This window comes from Microplitis demolitor, chromosome 4 (assembly GCF_026212275.2).
Source record: "Microplitis demolitor isolate Queensland-Clemson2020A chromosome 4, iyMicDemo2.1a, whole genome shotgun sequence".
Classification (NCBI taxonomy): domain Eukaryota; kingdom Metazoa; phylum Arthropoda; class Insecta; order Hymenoptera; family Braconidae; genus Microplitis; species Microplitis demolitor.
Window position 1 is genome coordinate 20,964,928 of NC_068548.1, and position 22,701 is coordinate 20,987,628.

At 31.6% G+C, this 22,701-nt stretch overlaps 5 protein-coding genes across 13 annotated transcripts; 2 read left to right on the forward strand and 3 right to left on the reverse strand.

Moving 5' to 3' along the window:
* The first annotated feature begins 20 nt into the window (after positions 1-20).
* LOC103580976 (ribosomal RNA-processing protein 7 homolog A) lies at positions 21-18,213 on the forward strand. Of its 2 annotated transcripts, none has more exons than XM_014440863.2 (5): positions 21-110; positions 16,812-17,019; positions 17,099-17,446; positions 17,523-17,813; positions 18,077-18,213. In XM_014440863.2, exons 2-5 carry the CDS (start codon positions 16,983-16,985, stop codon positions 18,163-18,165), a joined length of 765 nt encoding a protein of 254 aa, XP_014296349.1. In that variant the 5' UTR covers positions 21-110; positions 16,812-16,982; the 3' UTR covers positions 18,166-18,213. The 2 variants fall into 2 exon arrangements, with proteins under 2 accessions (XP_014296349.1, XP_014296348.1); XM_014440862.2 differs by having other exon boundaries at positions 26-115.
* Positions 404-6,143, reverse strand: LOC103568329 (probable multidrug resistance-associated protein lethal(2)03659). The gene is made up of 4 exons (XM_053738525.1): positions 5,149-6,143; positions 4,764-5,057; positions 1,028-4,538; positions 404-865 (listed from the first exon to the last, which is right to left on the reverse strand). The coding sequence occupies exons 1-4, from the start codon at positions 5,223-5,225 to the stop codon at positions 713-715; spliced, it is 4,035 nt and encodes a 1,344-aa protein (XP_053594500.1). The 5' UTR covers positions 5,226-6,143; the 3' UTR covers positions 404-712.
* On the reverse strand, positions 6,273-16,035 carry LOC103580975 (probable multidrug resistance-associated protein lethal(2)03659). Of its 8 annotated transcripts, none has more exons than XM_053738522.1 (6): positions 15,412-15,691; positions 15,260-15,343; positions 10,894-11,002; positions 10,496-10,801; positions 6,827-10,355; positions 6,273-6,737 (listed from the first exon to the last, which is right to left on the reverse strand). In XM_053738522.1, exons 3-6 carry the CDS (start codon positions 10,968-10,970, stop codon positions 6,585-6,587), a joined length of 4,065 nt encoding a protein of 1,354 aa, XP_053594497.1. In that variant the 5' UTR covers positions 10,971-11,002; positions 15,260-15,343; positions 15,412-15,691; the 3' UTR covers positions 6,273-6,584. The 8 variants fall into 8 exon arrangements, with proteins under 8 accessions (XP_053594497.1, XP_053594493.1, XP_053594495.1 ...); XM_053738518.1 differs by lacking the exons at positions 15,260-15,343; positions 15,412-15,691 and adding exons at positions 12,324-12,855; positions 12,944-14,309; XM_053738520.1 differs by lacking the exons at positions 15,260-15,343; positions 15,412-15,691 and adding an exon at positions 15,698-16,035.
* On the reverse strand, positions 18,163-20,127 carry LOC103580977 (integrator complex subunit 15). Its single transcript, XM_008562932.2, has 4 exons — positions 19,909-20,127; positions 19,206-19,839; positions 18,438-18,745; positions 18,163-18,362 (listed from the first exon to the last, which is right to left on the reverse strand). Exons 1-4 carry the CDS (start codon positions 20,021-20,023, stop codon positions 18,268-18,270), a joined length of 1,152 nt encoding a protein of 383 aa, XP_008561154.1. The 5' UTR covers positions 20,024-20,127; the 3' UTR covers positions 18,163-18,267.
* A 56-nt stretch (positions 20,128-20,183) lies between these two features.
* On the forward strand, positions 20,184-22,650 carry LOC103580973 (actin-related protein 10). The gene is made up of 5 exons (XM_008562927.2): positions 20,184-20,410; positions 21,160-21,312; positions 21,387-21,671; positions 21,910-22,189; positions 22,254-22,650. The coding sequence occupies exons 1-5, from the start codon at positions 20,331-20,333 to the stop codon at positions 22,587-22,589; spliced, it is 1,134 nt and encodes a 377-aa protein (XP_008561149.1). The 5' UTR covers positions 20,184-20,330; the 3' UTR covers positions 22,590-22,650.
* Positions 22,651-22,701: the final 51 nt, after the last annotated feature.

Sequence of the window (22,701 nt, forward strand, 5' to 3'; positions counted from 1 at the left end):
TCAGGAATGACACGACAGAAGAAAAACCGAAGAGGGAATTGACGGGATAAATAAGACAAGACATAAAAGCTACCACTTGTTTCATTACAATTTATTCTGCTGTAATCAACGTAAGGTATATTTATTTCTCATTTTTTTCTGTACCGTCACAGTAGTAATTATTCTAAGTTATTAATGGCATCGAGTTCTTAATTCTAAATTTTTTATTGAGGTAAATTTGTAGACGCATGTATGGTTGTTTTTGAGGAGAGTTTTGTAAAACGGCTGGTTTAACTTTTAATGAAAATGCATTAGTAATAATACTTGGTCGATTTTATTAACCACAATAAATTACAGTGTAATGTTTTCAATAAAAATAAGTAGGGTAAACCACTCAGTCCCTAGCCTTCATAAAAGGCTAGTCCGCTTAGAATTTTTTCTAAAACTCGTATGCTAAAATAATTACCCTTCACATAATTCCATTTTGATGCTTATTATAAAAGAAAAAAAAACTGAAAATATGGAAATTTACAACAAATTACCCGTCGTCAACTCGTTGTAAATTTACATTTTAAAAATTCAACTAATCCATGATGATTGAGTTGGGGATAAATCTATATTGTCGGTAAAAAAATTAATAACAGAATTGTCAGTCGTAAAATATATTTTCTAATAAAATATAAAAGAGAAGCTGGATAACGATAAGGGCTTGACGATCGGGTACTTTGCCCTACTAAAATGTTATCATCGAGGATGGATGATGGAGTTCATAATTTTGTTGAGCCACATTTTTGAGAGCTTCTATCATTGTTTCACCAGTTTCCTTTACCATGTTGGATAAAAATCCATATTCATTTCGCAGTAGATTATATGGGTGATCAAATTCCTGAGAAAAAGATACGATATAGATTATAATCATGCATGATTTTAAATCTAATTATAGGTTAGTTGATAATGCAAAATAAACTAATAGATAGTAGTGAGTAACGGTAGCAATCTAGTATTATTAAAGAAAACAGTTACAAATAAACAAAAAAAAAATAATTACCACAGCAGAACCGGCATCCATGACCAATATTCTGTCGCTGTCCATAACAGTATTGAGTCGATGGGCAATTGTAAGAACGGTGCAATCGGCAAATTTACGTCTAATAGCCTTCTGGATAAATTCATCCGTCCGTGGATCAACGTTAGCGGTGGCTTCATCGAGTACAAGAACTTTATTATTTCTAACAATAGCACGAGCAAGACAAACTAACTGCCGTTGTCCTACACTCAAATTAGTACCACCTTCATTAACGTGGCCCTCAAGACCCATTTCTTTAAGTTCAACATCTTCTAATGCCGACCACAGTATACTGTCTGGATACTGTTCGAAGGGATCAAGATTTCTTCTCAATGTACCAGAGAACAAGAAAGGCTCTTGTGGAATTATGCTTATCTTGGCGCGAAAATCGTGGAGTCCGATTTCACCGGTATCTACACCATCAATCTCAATGTTACCCTCAATTTCAGCAAGCCGGAATAAGGCAGCTATTAGGGAAGATTTTCCTGCTCCAGTGCGTCCAACAATTCCTATTTTTTCACATGGCTCAATAGTAAAGTTGAGATTCCTGAGTACCGGTGGTTCTAATGGGGAATAAGCCAAGTAAACGCGTTTAAATTCGACTTTACCTCTCGACGGCCAGTCATCTTTAGGTTTTTTTTCCGGCAAACTCTCGAGTGCTGGTTCACTCTCAATATTGGTATACTCAAGCACACGCTCCACCGAAGTCATTTGATTCTCCACTTCAGCACTCTGTCTCATACCCCACTGAAACATTCCCGTTAATCCTATACTCTGAGTGATTGCTAGACCAACATTACCACCTTTAAACGTTTTATGCTCATCATCAGATAGGAGCAAAAAGCTCATTGTTACACAGGCAATATAGATAAGACAAAAAATATCGAGCCAAAAACCGAATGCGCGTGATGATGCTATGTAAATATACCACGCGGAAGAGTGGAGATCCTGATGATGATCAAATTCTTTAGTAAGTATTTCTTCTGCATTAAACGAACGTATTGTCGGTAGACCCTGTAATGTTGCACCCAAGTGATTAAATACCGGTGATCTTGTTATACCTTCGAGTCGTTTAATGCTACGACTTGTTGATATATAAATTACTCGTAAAACGTAAAATATAGTGCAAATAATAAATGTCGGTAATAGTAACCATACATTAGAAACACTCACAACAACAATTATGCCAGTCAGTGCTAAAGTTATTTGTACACAATCAATCATGGCTATAGGCAGTAACTCATCAATGGCGCCTATGTCCTGAGAAAACCGATTCAATACCCGTCCTGAAGAATTAGTATTGAAAAATCGCATTGGTGCGTGGCAAATACTACGAAACATTTTGTCATGTAAACGTTTAGACGCACGTACACACACTTCAAAAAATGCAAATGATCGAATGAATGACATTACAACTGTCAAAACTATTAAACCTGTGAAAATATATATGCAAACATATCTATCTTGATCTGAAAAACTGGACGTGTGGTTCGTAGGATGTAGTAGATTACTGAAGGTAAAATTATTCCTATTTCCCTGTTCTAGATTAACCCAAAATGCAACGAAAAAATCTCCAACACTTGCAAACGCTTGAGCAACAATGAACAATAACGTTAGGATAAAAAGAACGCAACAGTTACCTCCTGCCTTGAAATAAGATGCGTACATATGTCCCCCTATCGATCCACGGCTCCGTGTCTCGGCAACTTCTTCCGGTTCAAACTTATTGCACTCAGCTACATTAGCCTTAGATGAAATAAGTGATGCAATACTTGTATTTCGTGAATTACTACGGCTGGTCGACATCAATAAAGTTTCTTCAGTCTCTTCTTTTGGTGCTGAATCAAGTAAACGACCGAAGTCAACCCCCATCTCCACGAGTTTATTGTAACTGCCTTCAGCAATAATAGCACCATCCTTCATGACAATTATCTTTTCAACATTGCTTAAAAATTGTATCTGATGTGTCACAAGTATTCTTGTTTTTCCATTCAAGTACTTTTCAATACACTCTTCGAACATATGTTTACCCACATGCGCGTCTACTGCACTCAGTGGGTCGTCTAGTAAAAATATCGGTGCATCCGAGTAAACAGCCCGCGCTAAATTGATACGCGCTCTCTGTCCACCAGATAAACTTACACCGCGTTCACCGACAATAGTCTTGTCACCATATGGGAATAGTGAAAAATCTCGTTTCAGCTGACATACTTTGACAACTTTATCGTACTTTCCAGCATCCCATGGACGCCCAAAGAGTATATTCTGCCTTACTGAACCAGCGAATAACCAGGGTTCTTGACTCGCGTAAGCTATTTTACCACCTACATCAATACTTCCCGTGTGCGCTGGAAGCTCTTTGAGAATAGCATTGAGTAAGCTTGTTTTACCCGAACCAACTTGCCCAACTACAGCCACTAATTGACCTGGTTCAATATGTATATTGATTCTTTTCAATGTATCTTCGTGATCAGAGTCCAACCATTTAGCATGAACATTGTAAAACCTCATAGAACCTTCATCATTATTAGTTTTTAATTTATCGTTTCCATCATCTTCTATATCATTGTTTCTATTCAAATCTTTATTGTTTCCATTATTATTATCATCATCATCATCATGATTATTATTTATCTCAATTTCATCATACGTCAAAAATTTTTCAAGACGTTTTACTGATACTAAAGCCTCGGCAACTTGTGTGATACCTATAGGAAAAAATACCGTCATAATTTGACGTAAAATATTATAGTATGCCGCTACCATGAAAACCATTTCAGCAGTTATTTTTTTTTCAGATAAGACACAAGCCAATATTGTAAAGAATAATGATAATCGTGTAACAAACATCATGAAAGACATGGTAACTCCTCGAAGAAAAGATGCATATCTTATAACGCGCATTTCTTTTTTACGAACATTTTTAATAAGATCACTAAACGGGTGTTCCCATGCATACATTTTTATTGCTTGGATACCACTCACTATTTCATTAGTTAAATGAATTCTTTCATCAGTGCGTTTTGCCGTACGTAAACGTAACGTTGATGATTGTTTTCCGAGCCATCCTTGAACTGGTATAAATATTAACAGCGAAGCTACGCCAATTATCGCGGCTACTCCAACTTCTAGGTACATCAAGTAGGTAACGATTATTGTCGCAACAGGCCCTATCCATAAATAGTGAATGAATATCACAGCATAGTCAAATCTACTGACGTCGTTGGACAAAAGATTAACTGCTTGTCCAACTGTCGTCTCTCCCAAAGCTGTTCTCGATAGTTTCAATGATTTTCGGTAAATTAGTGAGCAACACGCTAAGCGCATTTTCATACCCATGTGAAAAATTGCCAGCATTGAAGGATGAGCTACGAATATATTTATTGCCGAGCACAGTATTACGCCACCACCGTACAGAAATGCCTCTGTTTTGCTTATCTCTGATGTTGTGAAAAAACGAAGAAGTCGCGCTAAAGCTACTGGCTGTAGCATTCTATAAAAATTAATAAAAGTTATTTATTAAGTAACTTGGCTTAATGAATTGAATTATAATTAATTCGATAGGTGACAGATTCAATAAAAAATATGAATAGAATAATTCAATTTTTTTTTTCAATCTCATATTTTGACAACAATGTCAACTGTTTGATATGTGTGAAGGAGAATAAGACATTTTTATTCAGTTTGCTAAGAGTAATTTTTAAAAGTAACAACTCACCGTAAAACAAGTTCCATAATTGCCAAGGCAACTCCATAAAGAGCAATGCGAGCACCAAAAACTTTAATCAACGCTTTTTGTAAACTAGGTGTTTTCATTTCTTTATGCTTTACTTCACAATCACTATCCAATCTTACGGATTCTTCATCTGTATTGTAATTTTCCAATTCTTTTTCCCATGCTGCTGCTAATTTATCACCCAATACACTACTCTTGTGTTCTTTCAAAGGCCTGAAAAGATCTTCGATTTCCAAATCTCGCTTGTATCCTTTCCAAAAGATTTTCAGAATCCATCTATGTATATATATTTATATAAATTTAATCATTAATTTTATTTGAGACATTAAAAAAATGAATATCAAATAATTTTTGAAACAGTACTTACACAAATGTTAAAGCATTCAATGGATTAACACCTTCTCGCGGATGTTTTTTCTTTTCAATATCAACTTTTGAATCCATTTTACAATTTTATTAATTTTTTTATTAAAGAAACAACAAATTTACACTTTACTTACAAATTACTGCACCCAATTATTTTAAAAATCATCTGTAATATATAAAAAAAGGTAAATACAAGGACATTATTAAATGTGTTAATCAAACATCAAATGCGGTGTCATGTTTTAACAAACAATCGTTCCTCCAAACACTCGTTGGCAATTCGTGTTAAATTTAAAAGTAGTTGATTGTGTAATAACTCTTGTAAATATTATTTTATATAAATATAATTTACCTACTAGATTCTGATAATCGAACCGAGTTATTGAAAAAAAATTTATCAATATTTACTATTTCTATTAATGGCATTAAGATAAAAATGATGTATTGTCGAAAAACTATTAAGATCCGTTACTTTATACAGCAGATGTAGCATCATCAACTGACTCTCAAAGCAACTGCGTTCGAAACTTAAATGAAATTTTTTAGTTGGGTCAATTATTACAGTCAAGACCAAATAAACATCTCAAGTGGAACATCTCGCATAAAGTTATCTAAAAGTTAATTGGTGATTAATAGCTACGAGGTCTGAATGATAACTTATTAAGTTTAAATTTAAAGTGATAAAAAAATTATTTCATGAAATTGTGAAATAAATGATAAGAATCTGTAGGCCAATTTTTATGGAACTGATACATGAATATAATTTTTTTTTTTACAAAGCAAATATGATATACTTAAATAAAAAAAAATTTATATAGTTTGGGAAAAAACGGATCTTGAAATTTAGTTACAATTCTTTTGTGGAAAGTAATCCGAAACCATTAATGTCAAAAGTTTCATACCTGAAACGCAGAAGCCTTGAAGATCATAAACTCTCGCTAAAAGATTTCGAGTCACACCATAAATTATATTTATAATTTAAATATATCAACTGAGAGTACATTATGTTAATAAATTTATATACAATAGCACTAATTACTTAAATTTTTATTCACATTCATCGATCGTTTTATTAAAAAACAAATCAATTTTCATAACAGTTATTCAAAATAATACTGTATTTTTACATAATAATGTACAATTTCAATTTATAATCGACGTTCTAATGCAGTTCTTAATATAAGTCAATATTTTTAATTATGATAAGGCGTAAATTAAAAAAATGAGAATCTTTAATCATAATCTCAATTAAATTTGATAGATCGAAAATTAAGTACAATCGGTTTTTTTTTTTAGGCAAGTTCGATTAAGTTGGTTACATACTAATTTGTTCTGTACAGACATGTAAAAAAAAACCTACTAAATTGAAAGTATTTATAAGTTCATTAAAATAATAATTTGGCAATGGCAAGTGATTTTAAATAAGAAACGTAAGCATCAACTCGTTATCGTAACAGGTGGCATACGAAGTTCATAGTTTTGCTTAGCAACATTTTTAAGCGCTTCTATCATTGTTACGCCAGTTTCTTTAACCATATTTGATAAATATCCATCCTCATTCTGAAGTAAAATATAAGGATGATCAAATTCCTGAAAAATAAATTAGATAAAAATTAAAATTACTATAATAATCAGGATAACGTTAGATCACTTGGAATCTTCATTGAAATAATAATTACCACAGCAGAACCGGCATCCATGACTAATATTCTGTCGCTGTCCATAACAGTATTGAGTCGATGGGCAATTGTGAGAATCGTGCAATCGGCAAACTTGCGTCTAATAGTCTTCTGGATAAATTCATCCGTCCGTGGATCAACGTTAGCGGTGGCTTCATCGAGTACAAGAACTTTATTATTTCTAACAATAGCACGCGCAAGACAAACTAACTGCCGTTGTCCTACACTTAAATTAGTACCACCTTCATTAACGTGGCCCTCAAGGCCCATTTCTTTGAGTTCGACATCTTCTAATGCCGACCAGAGTATACTGTCTGGATACTGTTCGAAGGGATCAAGATTTCTTCTCAATGTACCGGAGAACAAAAAAGGCTCTTGTGGAATTATGCTTATCTTGACGCGAAAATCGTGGAGTCCGATTTCACCGGTATCTACACCATCAATCTCAATGTTACCCTCAATGTCAGCAAGCCGGAATAAGGCAGCTATTAGGGAAGATTTTCCTGCTCCAGTGCGTCCAACAATTCCTATTTTTTCACGTGGCTCAATAGTAAAGTTGAGATTCCTGAGTACCGGTGGTTCTAATGGGGAATAAGCCAAGTAAACGCGTTTAAATTCGACTTTACCTCTCGACGGCCAGTCATCTTTAGGTTTTTTTTCCGGTAAACTCTCGAGTGCTGGTTCACTCTCAATATTGGTATACTCAAGCACACGCTCCACTGAAGTCATTTGATTCTCCACCTCAGTGGCCTGTCGCATTCCCCACTGAAACATACCAGCTATTCCGATACTTTGTGTAATTGCTAGACCAACATTGCCACCTTCATATTTGTCATTGTCGTCGGTAGTCATGAATAAAAAACTAGTAGTTACAAGGCTGATGTAGATAAGACAAAAGAGATCGAGCCAATAGCCGAAGGTACGTGACGATGCTATAAAAATATACCACGCGGAAGAATGGAGATCCTGATGGTGATCAAATTCTTTAGTAAGTATTTCTTCCGCATTGAATGAACGTATTGTTGGCAGACCTTGCAGTGTTGTGTTCAAATGACTATATACCGGTGATCTTGTTATACTTTCAAGTCGTTTAACACTACGGCTTGTAGGTATATAAACAGCCCGTAAACCATAAAATACACCGAAAATAATGATTGTAGGTATCAGTAGCCAGACATTGACAGAAGCAACAATGACAATAGTAGCGATGAGCGACATGGCTGCCTGTATACAATCGATCATAGCCATTGGCAGAGATTCATCGATAACACCCATGTCCCGAGAAAAGCGATTCAACACACGTCCAGAAGAATTTGTGTTAAAAAATCTCATTGGTGCGCGACTAATGCTACGAAACATTTTATCATGCAAACGTTCAGAAGCACGTACACACAAATTGAAAAACCCAAAGGATCTTGTAAATGTTATAATAATTGTAAACACTGTCAATGCTGTGAAAATATAAATACAAGTAAATCTTTCTGAATCTGACAATCCAGATTTTTGATTAGGAGTTTGAGTTAAACTACTCAAGGTGAAATTATTACTGTTTTCTTGTTCACGATTTACCCAATATGCAACGAATACATCTCCACTACTTGCTGCAAATTGAGCTAGTATACATAGTAGCAATACCATGAAAATCAGGCAACCATTGCCACCAGCTTTGAAATAAGATGCGTAGATATGTCCGCCAATCGAACCTTTAGAACGCATCTCAGCAACTTCTTCAGGCTCGGCTTGACCCTGAGCTGTAGCATCATTAGTCATCACTGAATTAATTGATGCAACACTTACTTTTCGTGAACCCGTAATGCTTCTTGGCTGAGACATAGTTTCTTCAGACTCTTCTTTTGGTTCTGAGTCGAGTAAACGACCGAAGTCAACACCCATCTTCACTAGTTTATTGTAACTGCCTTCAGCAATAATAGCACCATCCTTCATGACAATTATCTTCTCAACATTGCTTAAAAATTGTATCTGATGTGTTACAAGTATTCTTGTTTTTCCATTCAAGTACTTTTCAACACACTCTTCGAACATGTGTTTACCCACATGCGCGTCTACTGCACTTAGTGGATCGTCTAGTAAAAATATCGGTGCATCCGAGTAAACAGCCCGTGCTAAATTGATACGCGCTCTCTGTCCACCAGATAAACTTACACCGCGTTCACCGACAATTGTCTTGTCGCCATATGGGAATAGTGAAAAATCTCGTTTTAGCTGACATACTTTGACAACTTTATCATATTTTCTAGCATCCCATGGACGCCCGAAGAGTATATTCTGCCTTACTGAACTAGCAAATAACCAGGGTTCTTGACTCGCGTAAGCTACTTTACCGCCTACATCAACACTTCCCGTGTGCGCTGGAAGCTCTTTGAGAATAGCATTGAGTAAGCTTGTTTTACCCGAACCAACTTGCCCAACTACAGCCACCAATTGACCCGGTTCAATATGTATATTGATTTTTTTTAATGTATCTTCACGATCAGAGCCCAACCATTTAGCATAAACCCCATTAAGTGATATAGACCCCTCGTTGAAATTTGCTAGCAATTCAACCATTTCTTCATCCTTCGTGTCTTTATCATCAGAATCTATATTATTTTCCCTTGAATTTTTACCTAAGTTATTTTGACTATTTTTACTACTACCATTATTATTTACTTCCATTTCCTCATACATCAAAAAATTCTCAAGACGTTTAATTGACACTAAAATTTCAGCTACTGCGCTTAACCCTAGTGGTAAAAATAGCGTCATAATTTGCCGCAAAATACTGTAATATGCCGTTAGCATATATACTGTTTCAGCAGTGATTTGATGACCTGATAATAAATGAGCCAATATTGTAATAAATAATGATAAACCAGATGAAAAATTCAAAAAAGACATGATAACACCACGTATGTATGATGATTGTCTTATAACTTGCATTTCTTTTTTACGTGCAACTTCAATGAAATTACTAAAGGGATGCTCCCAAGCGTACATTTTGATAGCTTGAATACCACTGATGATTTCATTGGTTAACCGTATTCTCTCGTCAGTGAGTATTGCCGTTCGTAAACGTAAAATTGATGATTTTTTACCGAGCCATACCTGTAGAGGTATAAACATCAGGAGAGATGCTACTCCAATTATCGCGGCTACACCAACCTCTTGATACATTAAGTACGTCATGATAACAGTTCCAACAGGGCCAATCCAAAGATAATGAAAAAATATCACAGCAGGATCTATTTTATTCACGTCATTCGATAAAAGATTAACAACTTGGCCAGCTGTTGATTCACCTAGAGCCGTTCTCGACAGCTTCAAGGCTTTACGGTAAATCAGTGAGCGGCATGCTACCTGTAGCTTCATACCCATATGAAAAATCGCCAAAAATGAGGGATGTAATATAATGATATTTATTACTGAACACATTATCACTCCACCAGCGTATAGAAATGCTTCTGTTTTGCTTATATCTGGCGTAGTGAAGAAACGTAAAAGACCTACTAGAGCTAGTGGCTGCAGAACTCTGTAAAAATTTTAATTTAGTTTATTTCATTAAAATTACCAAAGCAACTGTCAATTAGCGAAATATCGACTGGAACCTATGACATTGTCATTTGTCGACATTATCAATATTTCCAGTGATTAATGGATAAAATACTTTACCGGACAACGAGCTCCTCAAAACCTAAGGCGATTCCATAAAGAGTATACCGAGCACCAAAAACTCTAATCAATGCATTCAGTAAACTAGGTTTTTTTATTTTTTTATGCTTCCCTTTTGAATTACTGTTTAATCTGCCTGATTTTTCGATTAATTTTTTGTTCGCGTAATATTGTTTGACTTTTTTATTCCATACTGCTGATAATTTATCACCCAGTACACTGCTTTTGTGTTCTTTCAGCGGCCTAGGAAGATCCTCGACTTCCAAATCCCGTTTGAATCCTGTCCAAAATATCTTCAAAACCCATCTATAATTATTTAATCAGTAACATTAATTGATAAATGATAAATTTTGAGTATATAACTAATATGATAAAATAATTATTACATTAATACTTACGAAAATGTAAAGGCACTTAGAGGATTAACACCTTCTCGTAAATTTTTTTTCAATTCTATATCGACTTTTGCATCCATTTTCAACTGCTTGCATTAATTTTCAACTGATTCTGTATTTAATGTTATCGCGATATTAATTTCAAAGGACTTACAATTTTATACGACCTTTCGACTTTAGAAAGTTTATTAAACCAAGAAGTTCTTCCATTTTTTTTTTGTCTTATTGTAAACCGTGATGATAATTTTTTTTAAAGTTTAAAATTGATAAAAAAAATTTGAAAATTAAAAAGACGAATAATTCAAATGTGAACTCGGATTTACATAAAAACTGTGATCACTACAGATTCACTCCCGATATTTTAAGAGTATAGCCGAAGGTCGTATAAAATTATGTTCTTTTGAGATTATTATCTGTTTAATTGTTTAATTATTACTACTACTCAAAAGTGATTAAAACTAAAATTAATCTATATAAATTTATTTGAGTGGCAAGATATTTTCTATGGCAACTACACCGATAAATTTTTAAGATATAATTATTATTTAGCAGGAAGTATGTCTTTGCCTTTCTAAAAAGAAAAAAAAATTGTATTAAATCGTGAAAAATAGATAAAAAAGTATACGATTACAACAAATGTATATATAAGTATATAACTATCTCTATGTTGATGCGAGTATGTGTGTAAGTATGTCTTAATAAAAAATGATTTTTATTTTGCAACATAACTTGATTTATTCAAATGAAAAAAAATATTTCAAACAATTTTATAAATTTATTTCATGGCGTATAAAATACCAGTTAAAAAGATAATAATAAGCATTATAAAACATCATTACTTAAATACAAATGAATAAATTAAAAATATACATAAATTTAAAGCATAGACACTTTTATATTATTTATTCAATTTAAAAAGAGATGGCACTTTTTCCATTGAACGGAAAAAAATATATTCCTTGCACTTATACTGTAAATTATAATTTTTTAATATTTTCCTCAAAGAAATAAAAATTTTCAAATAAAAAAAAAAAAAAAAAAAAAAAAGTAAATTGTTAGACTTCAAAATAAATAATCGAGCTTCGAGTTTTTATTTTACATTTAGAGTTTTTGTTTGAAAAAAAAACGATTGAAGGTCTGAACTCAATTAAATTATACTATTGTCTTATTTTACGATTGCTAATATAATATGATTGTTATCAATATTCGATTTTTAAATCACAACTATAAACTATTATATCACAAAATAAAAAAGTAAAGAAGAATGACAGCGAAGTACAATTGCAGATAACGAAAACAAACACTTTGTAAATGCAGGCTAAGCATAGCTCGGAGGTCGTGTTTCAATGATAACTAAAGAATGTAAAAAAATATTCAATTCAAATGATTCGTTAATGCAAAAACGATAATACTCTACATGATAACAAACTTACCGCATCTATGTAGTTGAATATGCATAGGATTTAAGCGGCAAATAGATTTAAATTAGACGTGTTACAGATTACAAATCGCGAATAATAGAACGCGAAACAACGCCCGAATAAAAACTCCAATTGAATCCGATTCAATGTCATTTTATGTTTTAATCGGATTCCATCGGAAAATAATAATTCCAATAGTATTATTAATTATTAAAATTTGGGCAGAAATGCATTTCATTTATTAGGAATTCAGCAATTTTTTAAATATTTGAGAATAATTTTATCTGTCTTTCTCATTTGAATAATTTTATAAGAAGTTAAAATAGTGGCATTTTTCAGGATTATGAAAAAAAATTTAACAATTTTTTTTAAATCTGCATTAATTGAATTTAGAACTATAGTATAAAAATTGAAGGAAACATCAATCAAAATTGAAATAACATTGATACAAATCATTTTTTATCTTCGCAATTGCCACCAGCATTCATCTGAATTCGCGGGTTGAACCCTGACTTAGGCTTGCTTCTAACAAATTTTATTGTACCTGGACAGAACAGTGGGCTGGAGTTCTTGCATGTTAAGATCCGCACTTATTCAAACAAGGCAACGTATGTGAAAACTTATCAACTTACCTCACGGCTTATAAAATTATAAATCTTTCTTATTGATGGTTGAATTATTAGTTGTAATTTAATTAATAATACTTTTACTTAATTATTCAAGAATTTCATCAGTAGAATAAGATATAAACAGGATAAAAAGTAATATATGTCGTCAAAGGATTAGCAGTTACAATGATTGTTTATTGCTAATTACAGCAATATTTAATTACTTACAAAAATATGTAAAAGCTGGATATAATATAGATGGGCGCATGACACAGTGTAGTTTTATATTGCGAGTATATTGCTGGTCACGTAAGATAATAATTGAAGAAACTGAACTTTATTCATCACAAATAATAAATATAGAATAAAATTATAATGCAAGTAAATTGCCAGTAATGTTAAATGTTACGCAAGTTAGTTGCTCGAGTTATAAAGAATGCAAGTAGATTACCCGAGTTAACAGAATCGCAAGTAAGTTGCTAGTATATTACAATAGTAGATAAACGTCTTATTACTAATTGATCGAGGATCGAAGTGATTGACCAATAAATTTGGCGTAGGACTAGCCTCGGGACTCTGTCCCCACTTCACCCTTACGGACATGCGTCAACGAGATAATTAGTCATGTGACCACGACACTATGACTTGTGTAGTTTCAGACGACAACGAGACGTGGAAAAATGGAAACTGCAAGGCTGAGGACGACGAAGACAATTTAGATTGTCTCTATGTATATATATTAGACTGTTTCAGATTAGGGGACTTTTTTTTTTTTTTTCATGAACTTTAAAAAATCGAAAGGATATATTAAAATATGGTGTCAGTTAAAATTTGAGCTCTCAATATTGATATTTAGAGGTGACTATTGATAATTTTCGATTTTTCATTTAGTAACATGGTAAAAAATACATAGCTTACGACAAAATCAAGATACGGAAAATATCTTTCGATAAATTTTGTAGCAAATTTACTGATCTACAAAAAAAATCTCTTATGATTTTTGCATAAATTCAACCATTCACAAGATATCCGATGTCAAAGTTTGATACAATTTGAAGAACTTGTTTTTGCTCGTTCTGAATTTTATATCGTATAAATAATGAATATTCAGAAATTATTTATACATTTTTTTTGTAGGAAATCGAATGCTCTACAAAAAAGGTCTGATTTAAAATTTCCGCAAATTCAACCATTTCGAAGATATTTGCATAAAAAAATCACACTGTTTTAAAATCATAATATTTCTCAATTTTGAATATAAAATTTTTTTATCATTTAAAAATTCACATAATCATTCTTCGAAGCTCACGTTGTTAACAATATAGTAAAAAATAATTTTTATAATCTCAAAAAGTCTAAATATTTTACTTTTCAACCTTAATCTTAATTTAATAACGTCATTTTCCATCATTAATCACAATTAATTTAACCGATCGTTTTTTTTTTTTTTTTGTTTTTTAGATGAATCATTTCAAAAAAATTTTGCTGCAAAGAAGCTATTACTTAATTAAAATTTGTTTCAACTGCATCACTCTTTTTTTTTTTAACGAGAAAAAAATTAAATTCTGTACATTTCATTTTTTGTTTAAAATGATTCATTAAAAAAAAACGAAGAAAAAAAACATCGATTAAATTAATGGTGATCACCAGTGCTATAGACAGCAGTAGCTGAAGTAGTTCGGTGCTCGCTACAAGATCGCGCCTACTGATTGTAATCTCTCTGGTAAGAAACTTATTTCAAAACTGTTATATTCCAAACTTGGAAGCAATTCTAGCACAAGTACTCCTCTTATTCGACTGAGTGACAAGTACCATTTTTGGTGGTAGTATAGTATATCCTATAATCATGACATGCAATCTAATTGTTATTATAAATTCAACGAAGATTGAAAATATCCGATTTTTCAATTTTGAATTGTTTCAAATAATTTTTAATCGCTTATTGTAGGTTCCAATTTTCAAATCGATTTTGTTAATCAGGGATAATATGTGGAACTATAAATAATTTAATATAACGATATAAATTTTTTTTGGCCGGGAATCGGAAATTTCCGATTAACGTTGAATCAAAATCTTCCGGAAGTGTCCGATTAAATCCCATTGAAACTGATTGAAAGTTAATCAAAAATTTCTGATTAATTTTCATTCAGAATAATTCGAACGTTTTCAATCAGATTCAATCGGAGTTTTTAATCAGGGAAGAAACTTATAAACACTCAGTTTAATCAAGAGAATGTGTCTACTCTTATGTCGATTGCCGTATTCTTTGTTTCCTCTAATACTTTGATCTCATCATTATGTGTACAAATAACATGTATAGCATTTATTCACACACTTAACTATTAGTATGTTGCAACCTTGTTCCAATTACTCGCTGCATCACGTGAAATTTGATGACTGAATTTTTCACAAAATACGCGCATGCTGCACAAAGGATATCGTCCGCTTATAAATACTTTAATTTATACTAATTGATAAATAATTGCACTTACAATATATAACTGTACTATATTTCAGAAACAAAAATTGTAGGTACTTTTTGATGTAGAAAAACAGTGGAAAAGATTATACTGCAAATAGAATTCAAGCATTGAAAGTACTTGATTGAGAAGGACATACATAGAATAATTTTAGTTTAAATACTATATTATTGTAACCTATAAGACTGGTGAAAACGGTACAATAATAACACCAACTTTTAAAAAGCGAGAATTTTTTATAATTAGACATTTTTCATGTCAAACATATTGTAAATTTATAACGTATTACTTCCGTTACCTAAAATCGTGATTCAATTAGAAGTAGTTACGAAAACAGACTAATAGAATTTTAGTAAATCAATTGTAATTAAATATGATCTTTTGGCTAGGCATAAAAATTAAAACATATTGAAGAGCTATCAATATGCAAAGCTAACTACACTTTAAACTAGACTTATTGCGATGTTGTAACAATTTATTATAATAACATAATGATGTGAGTTATTTACAAGTAATGTTTGTGGAGAGAATAATAGTTTACGCTCGAGCATGATTGAGCGATAATACGAAGACAATTTAGACTGTGTACACACCAATTTTCGCAATTAATACCGACTGCTGTAATTGCGCTTCTATGTTGGTAAGTGAGATTTCGAATGAAAACTCTATAATATAAGATACGGTATATCAGTGAGCGGCATGCTACCTGGAACTTCATGCCCATGTGAAAAACTGCTAACATTGAAGGTACTACGAACATATTTATTATTGAACACAGTATAACGCCACCAGCATATAGAAATGCTTCTGTTTTGCTTATATCTGGTGTCGTGAAGAATAGTAAAAGACCTGCTAGAGCTAGTGGCTGCAGAACTCTGTGAAAATTTTCAATTTAATTTATTTCATTAAAACTGAAAACAATTATATTACAAAATAAAAATTTAAAGAAAAATGACTGCGAAGTGTAATTTCAGATAATGGAAACGAACAATTTGTTAAAGCAGATTAAGCATAGCACTGAGGTCATGTTTCAATAACTAAGGAACGTTAAAAAATATTAAATTCTAATTACTCGTTAATGCAAAAACAATAAAACTCAACATGATATCAAACTTACCGCTTCTATGTAGTTAAATATATATAGGATTTAAGCGGCAAATAAATTTAAATTAAATGTGCTGCAGATTGCAGATCGCGAATAACAGAACGCGAAACAGTGAAACTGTTATGACCAAGCGGTTTAATCAAGTGAATGTGTCTACTCTTGCTGTACAAAGGATATTGTCCGCTGATAAATACTTTAATTTATACTAATTGATAAATAGTTGCGCATACAATATATGACTGTACTATATTTTTTATATACTAATTTTTAAATTTATTAAATAATCATGTGTGTTGTTCATTTAAAGGGTATTTGACATTTGAAATTGCCGCCAAAAGTACCGCCATCTTGAAAAGATTTTATTCAAATAACAAATATATTTGTGAGGTTACGAATAAAGAAAACATTAAAAAGACATGTGCGTTGGATGTTTATCATGAATTTTTAAATAATATTGAGTGATTTATATAAATAAAATATGATTGCTGAGGAAAAAAGTATTGGAAATTATCGCAGTAAGTTATTAATTATTTAAATTAAATTTGTTTTAAAATTAATTTTGTTATTGTTATTAAAATAATTAATTTTTTTTAGCTTTGTGGTTAAAGTGTGAAGCAACAAGTTCAGATAGACATCAATTATTTTTAAAAGAACACAATGTAAGGAAACAAGAACCGGAGTTCCCGAAAGGTCGTACATTATTTGTACTCAATGTACCGCCTTATGCAACTTTGTCCTCAATAAAAGCAGCTTTTGCACGACACTGTGGACATGTAAAATTTGTAAAACTTATGCCTGGTATGGGGTGTACTAAAGGTGGATTCAAAGTTGCTTATATAGTTTTTTCAAAAGAATCGGAATTAGAAAAAGCGCTCTCGTTGCCAAAAGATTTTATTTTTGTACTGAGTTCCGCTGAAGCTCCTTGTATATTTGGAGTACAGAGTAAGATCTTGATTATTTTCATTTTATTATTTATTTATATTTATAATTAAGTTAGTTAATTAATTATTTTTCATAGAGTGGGCTAAGGAGTATAACTCAGGAGTGATATTAAATGAAAAAGAAGCTAAAGAATCAATAGAAAAGTACATGGCAGCGTACGATAAAAGAGTAGAAGCTGAAAATAATGACGAGCAAGAAGACGACGATGGCTGGGTCACAGTTTCAAGTAAAAAGAAACGTGGACAGTTTGCTCCGAAAAGAAAAGAATCGACTATTGAAAAAGTTCAGACCACAGAAGTACAGAAAAATAAAAAGAAAAAATTAGAAAACTTTTACACATTCCAAATACGAGAGGCTAAAAAACAACGTAAGTTTTGTAATTATTCAATAATAATTTTGTCATTCTCAGACAGTGCCCCTCACTTTTTAAAAATTTTCTGTGACTCAACTGTCAAGCGTATCATAATTTTATCAATTAATTAATAACAAATTGATGAATTAATTTAAAAAATATAAACTTCCCCGATAAAGTCACTTAATATTTTTGAAAATTTGGAGGCGGGGGAACTGTCTGAAAATTAACTTAATTAATTAACTTAATAATGAAATCTTATAAATTTATTTTTTTAGAATTGGCTGAACTGAGAAAGAAATTTGAATTAGATAAACAAAAATTACAACAACTAAAAGCTCAAAGAATATTCAAACCCTTTGGATAGAAAACAACTTTATATTTATTATCAATAAATATTTTATATAAAAAAACATCAACTTTGTACACAATTTATTATTATTATTATTATTATTATTATTATTTATTTTTATACAACCGGAACCTTTGAGCCATAGGTCATCAACGTCCATTCAATTAGAAAATGCCTACACGCAAGTGGTTGCAGTAAAGCCAACAATTCTTCTGTTGATTAATAAAATATTACTTATTAATAAGAACATCATTAAATCAAACTACTAATTATTAAAATGAACTTACGTTTATTTCCATAAATACAATTGACAGACAGAGCTGTACTAACAGCTTGTGCCAATCGTTCCATAGCTAAATCACAGCTAGCTTTCAAAATACTTGAATCCGTTTGTTCCAAAAGTGAAGTCAACGTACGCGTTGTTTGCGCCAAATGTTGAGCAGATATCGCATGTTTGTTACCACTAGTGTCTTTTAATCTCAAAACCGCATCCATAAGTAATTGCTGAATTTTCGAATATAATTTTTTACGTTCATCTATTATACTTTTGTCCACATCAGCTGGTTCTTTGCGCGCGGAACTCAATATACACCATCTAAAATATCAAAATTTACGTTTTCATTATTATCAGCAGTTAACCCTAGTAACACATGTTTGAACAAGATTCTGGAGTAAGTATCTTGAGCAAGACCCCTAGCTGCTAGTGTCTTTTTCTACGTATGTGTTTTTCGCAAGATCGTGTATTAAGAAACCTATGTCAAGATTTGTCTATGACTTGCTCATGGTATCGTACGGAAGAGTATTAAAGGTATCTCGAACCCGGTCCAATGAAAAAGTGACTGACGCGTTTCTTGCACCAGCAACTTACAGCAGGCACTTACGCATGGCTTGCTCCAGAATTGAGTTATAATCTGGCACGAATTTCTGGTGTAAGGCATGCAATTAAAATCTTGTAAAAGACACTCGCACCTATCGGTCTTGAGAACAGATTTGCTCAAGAATTTAAAAAAATTTTTATACGGGTGATTTGTACAGTAAAATTTATAAATAAATACCTAAATAAACCAGCAATTGGAGTAATTGGAGTCATAGGAATTCCACCAGATGGCAAAGCAGGATTATCCATTAAAGAAGTCGTCAGTAATCCTGGATTATCATCAATCCAATCACCAACTAATTTTAGCAATTCATTAGGCGGATCTTGAAATTTGTAAACTTCCCCTATCGCTGTCAATAAATTTGCCGTAAAATAAGGCACAAGTACCGGCAATTGTTTGAGTTTATCAATTGAATTTGGTGAGAAAACAAAAAAATCATTTAATATATGCTTTGCAAGATCAACACTTTGCACAGAAGTTGACCCTAACTGTTGCATCCACATCCCCGTTGAATCCAAAACTTGTCGATTTTGCGTTGATATTGACAATGACACCAAAGTACCCAGAATTTCGTATCTAGGACACTCACCAGGAAATAAAAATAAAAAGACGGCATTACGGACCGCTGGACTTCGGTCTGGGTCACGGAAAAAATCACTGAGTACTTCAATCAACTGAAACTCTTGAAGACTCTCGGGCTTTTTTTGCTGTTTCAGTTTATCTACTTCTCCAAATACAAATTCTATCATTAAATCTGTTTGGAGTTGGATCTGTTGTCTTACTGTTGGTCCAGTCATTCGTGATGAATTTGCTTTAAAAACAATAGATAGATTAATTAATTAATTAATTAACAATAATTATTAAAATAATATAACCTCACCTATTGATACAAGCGCTTCTTTGGCACATGCTGGAAAATCCAGCTTCCGTAAATAATATTTGACATCTGAATCAGGTATTGATGAATTTGTTTGAGGATACGCTGAATAATTCATTCTTTATTTTTATTATTTATCAATAATTATTTAATAATCCGGCATTCAATGTAAATAAATAAATAATTTGATGTAAACATTACTAAATATATATATTATACATATGGTATATATTTATTTTCTCGGCAGATGACACTAGTTATATTTTTGTGGAGGACAATTAAAGATGGCTGACGTAACTCATAATTACTTGTGTACATTTATGTCAAAGCTGTCAAATAAATTTTTAAAAATTCATTAATTTTGAGATAATTGTAATAATTTTTAAAATTACTAAACAATTTATAGGTGCAGAAGACAAGTAAAAATGTCAAGACCTTATGAAGGGATACGTTATACTTCAGAAAAACAAGTTGTAGTACTTGACATTGGTTCTGCATACACAAAGTAATATGTTTTAATTCACATTCAATTTAAATTATTTGGGTTTTGAAAATAGTATTAATAATTAGACACTTATGCATTTGTGTGTCAAGCGCCAAAATATCGAAAAGTTAAACGGAATATTGTTACAAATACTATAATTAAAAATAATTTCTAAGATAAATGTCAAAAAAATTTTTATACAACTTATAATCTTTAAATTATTTTAGCAATTTTTCATTAGAAAACTTTTATTTTGCAAAAATGTGATGAGACTGAAGTTAACCGTCAATTTTAAATTTTTGAAATTTTTTTTTTTAACAATTCTATTTTTAAAAAAAAAAACTAAAAATATATACAGATAGAGAATCTAAAAAACTATAAGTGCAATTTTTTTTAAATATTTATTTTTTTTTCTATAATTTATTGTTTTAAAAAAATCCAAAAATTATTAAACGTCAGATAACTTCAGTATCAATAATTATGTGATAAAAGACTGATGTATTTTTGCAAAAAATATTTTGTTATATATCTCTGATTAAAAAAAACAATTTAAAACGATTAGAAATGATTCAAAGCAATTCAAATTTAATAATATATATACATTCATCATTGAGTGAATTGTTTTGTGAAATCAGGGATTAGAAAAAGAACTACATATAAATTCTTATTAAAATAAAAAAAAATTTAATGGTAATTTTTTCGAAACAGTATTTGGCACTTGACACACTATTGCATAACAGTATCCAATAATTAATTAATATTGTTAATAGGTTTGGATATGCTGGAGAAGGAACACCACGAGGCATCGTAAGGACAGAAGTTAAATGTCCTGAGACGAAACAGATGCGAAAAATTTATAATTATAATGATACTGAGGATTTATATCAGTTGCTGGTTGAATTTTTTCATGTTATATTTTTTAGGTAATTTATTTACTTTATTAATTATTAAATTATTTTTTATTGTAGAGTTAAATCAAATTAATTAATATTTTTAGACATGTTGTGATAACACCAAAAGATGTTAAGGTATTAATCCTGGAATCATTACTTACACCTTCTAAATTCCGTGATACGATGGCTAAAGTATTGTTCAGGCATTATGAAATTGGTTCACTGATGCTTTTACCAACACATTTAGTGACAATTAGCACCCTGGGATGGGATACTGCACTTGTATTAGACGTAGGGTATCAAGAAGCAACTTTGATTCCTATTTATAAAGGTGTTCCTGTTCTTAAAGCATGGCAAAGTCTGCCACTGGCTGCTGAAGCTATTCATGAGTAAATATTTAAATTTTCTAATCAAATATTAATAAATTTAAAATTAAACCCTTAAGTAAATCTACATCACTATGCAATTAAAAAAATAAGTCGGTTCTCGATGCACAAGACATGTTTTTTTTTTTTTTTTAAAGAAAAGACACATTCAGCGAATAGAATATTATGTAGTCTGCATCCTACAATATGGACTAAAATATGAATAAGAATGAAGGGTTGATAAAATAAAAATTATTTTCAGGCGTATTAAAAATGACATGAAAGAAGCAATTCCGGATGTAGAACTCACGGAACAAATAATTGAAGATATTAAAGTCAGAACTTGTTTTGTAACAACTCTGGAACGTGCTAAAAAATTGGGTGCTGACGACGCTCCAGCACCTCCACCGGCGGTTAAATATCCAGGGATAAAGACTATTGAAATTCCTGGATACGTTAGAGAAAGATCTTATGAATTATTATGGGAACGGGATGCTGATAATTTGAGTATATCTACAATGATATTAGATGCTATACTAAAGGTATTTAAATATATATGCCATTGATCATCATTGTTATTATTATTAATGATTTTTATTATGTTAGTGCTCTATTGTAACTCGTCACGAGCTTGCTGAAAATATTCTTTTGATTGGCGGAACGACAATGGCCAAAGGATTTGCTGCTCGCCTTAAATCAGAGCTGATGTCACTGGTAGCAAGTGATTTATATTCAGACAAACTAAAAATACGTAATTTTAAATTTCATACTGCTCCATGTAAACCTAATTACACAGCTTGGTTGGGCGGTGCTATTTTTGGTATCGCTGATTTACCATCTAGATGTATTACCAAAGATACTTATTTGAAAACCAATAGAATTCCTGACTGGGTTAATTTGATTGATAATCAGAAAGAAGTAGGATCTAATTACGGTGTATAAAATTTAATTAAAATTAATCTTGTTTTTGTATCAATAAAATTATTATTTATAAATCATAAATTAATTTATTGACAAGTGATCATTTTTAAAGGTATAAGAAATTAATTATAAC

Excerpts from the sequence above, each read along its gene's own strand:
- LOC103580977 (XM_008562932.2), bottom strand. The coding sequence starts at position 20,023 with ATGAATTATTCAGCGTATCCTCAAACAAATTCATCAATACCTGATTCA. Across the intron at positions 19,840-19,908 it reads AGAAGCGCTTGTATCAATAG|CAAATTCATCACGAATGACT; the intron begins GTGAGGTTATAT and ends TTGTTTTTAAAG. Across the intron at positions 18,363-18,437 it reads TTGTATTTATGGAAATAAAC|AAGAATTGTTGGCTTTACTG; the intron begins GTAAGTTCATTT and ends ATTAATCAACAG.
- LOC103580973 (XM_008562927.2), top strand. The coding sequence starts at position 20,331 with ATGTCAAGACCTTATGAAGGGATACGTTATACTTCAGAAAAACAAGTT. Across the intron at positions 20,411-21,159 it reads ATTGGTTCTGCATACACAAA|GTTTGGATATGCTGGAGAAG; the intron begins GTAATATGTTTT and ends TATTGTTAATAG. Across the intron at positions 22,190-22,253 it reads TATTAGATGCTATACTAAAG|TGCTCTATTGTAACTCGTCA; the intron begins GTATTTAAATAT and ends TTATTATGTTAG.
- LOC103568329 (XM_053738525.1), bottom strand. The coding sequence starts at position 5,225 with ATGGATTCAAAAGTTGATATTGAAAAGAAAAAACATCCGCGAGAAGGT. Across the intron at positions 5,058-5,148 it reads TTGAATGCTTTAACATTTGT|ATGGATTCTGAAAATCTTTT; the intron begins GTAAGTACTGTT and ends ATATATACATAG. Across the intron at positions 4,539-4,763 it reads ATTATGGAACTTGTTTTACG|AATGCTACAGCCAGTAGCTT; the intron begins GTGAGTTGTTAC and ends TAATTTTTATAG.
- LOC103580975 (XM_053738520.1), bottom strand. The coding sequence starts at position 10,970 with ATGGATGCAAAAGTCGATATAGAATTGAAAAAAAATTTACGAGAAGGT. Across the intron at positions 10,802-10,893 it reads CTAAGTGCCTTTACATTTTC|ATGGGTTTTGAAGATATTTT; the intron begins GTAAGTATTAAT and ends AAATAATTATAG. Across the intron at positions 10,356-10,495 it reads TTTGAGGAGCTCGTTGTCCG|AGTTCTGCAGCCACTAGCTC; the intron begins GTAAAGTATTTT and ends AAATTTTTACAG.
- LOC103580976 (XM_014440863.2), top strand. The coding sequence starts at position 16,983 with ATGATTGCTGAGGAAAAAAGTATTGGAAATTATCGCA. Across the intron at positions 17,447-17,522 it reads TTGTATATTTGGAGTACAGA|AGTGGGCTAAGGAGTATAAC; the intron begins GTAAGATCTTGA and ends TATTTTTCATAG. Across the intron at positions 17,814-18,076 it reads ACGAGAGGCTAAAAAACAAC|AATTGGCTGAACTGAGAAAG; the intron begins GTAAGTTTTGTA and ends TTATTTTTTTAG.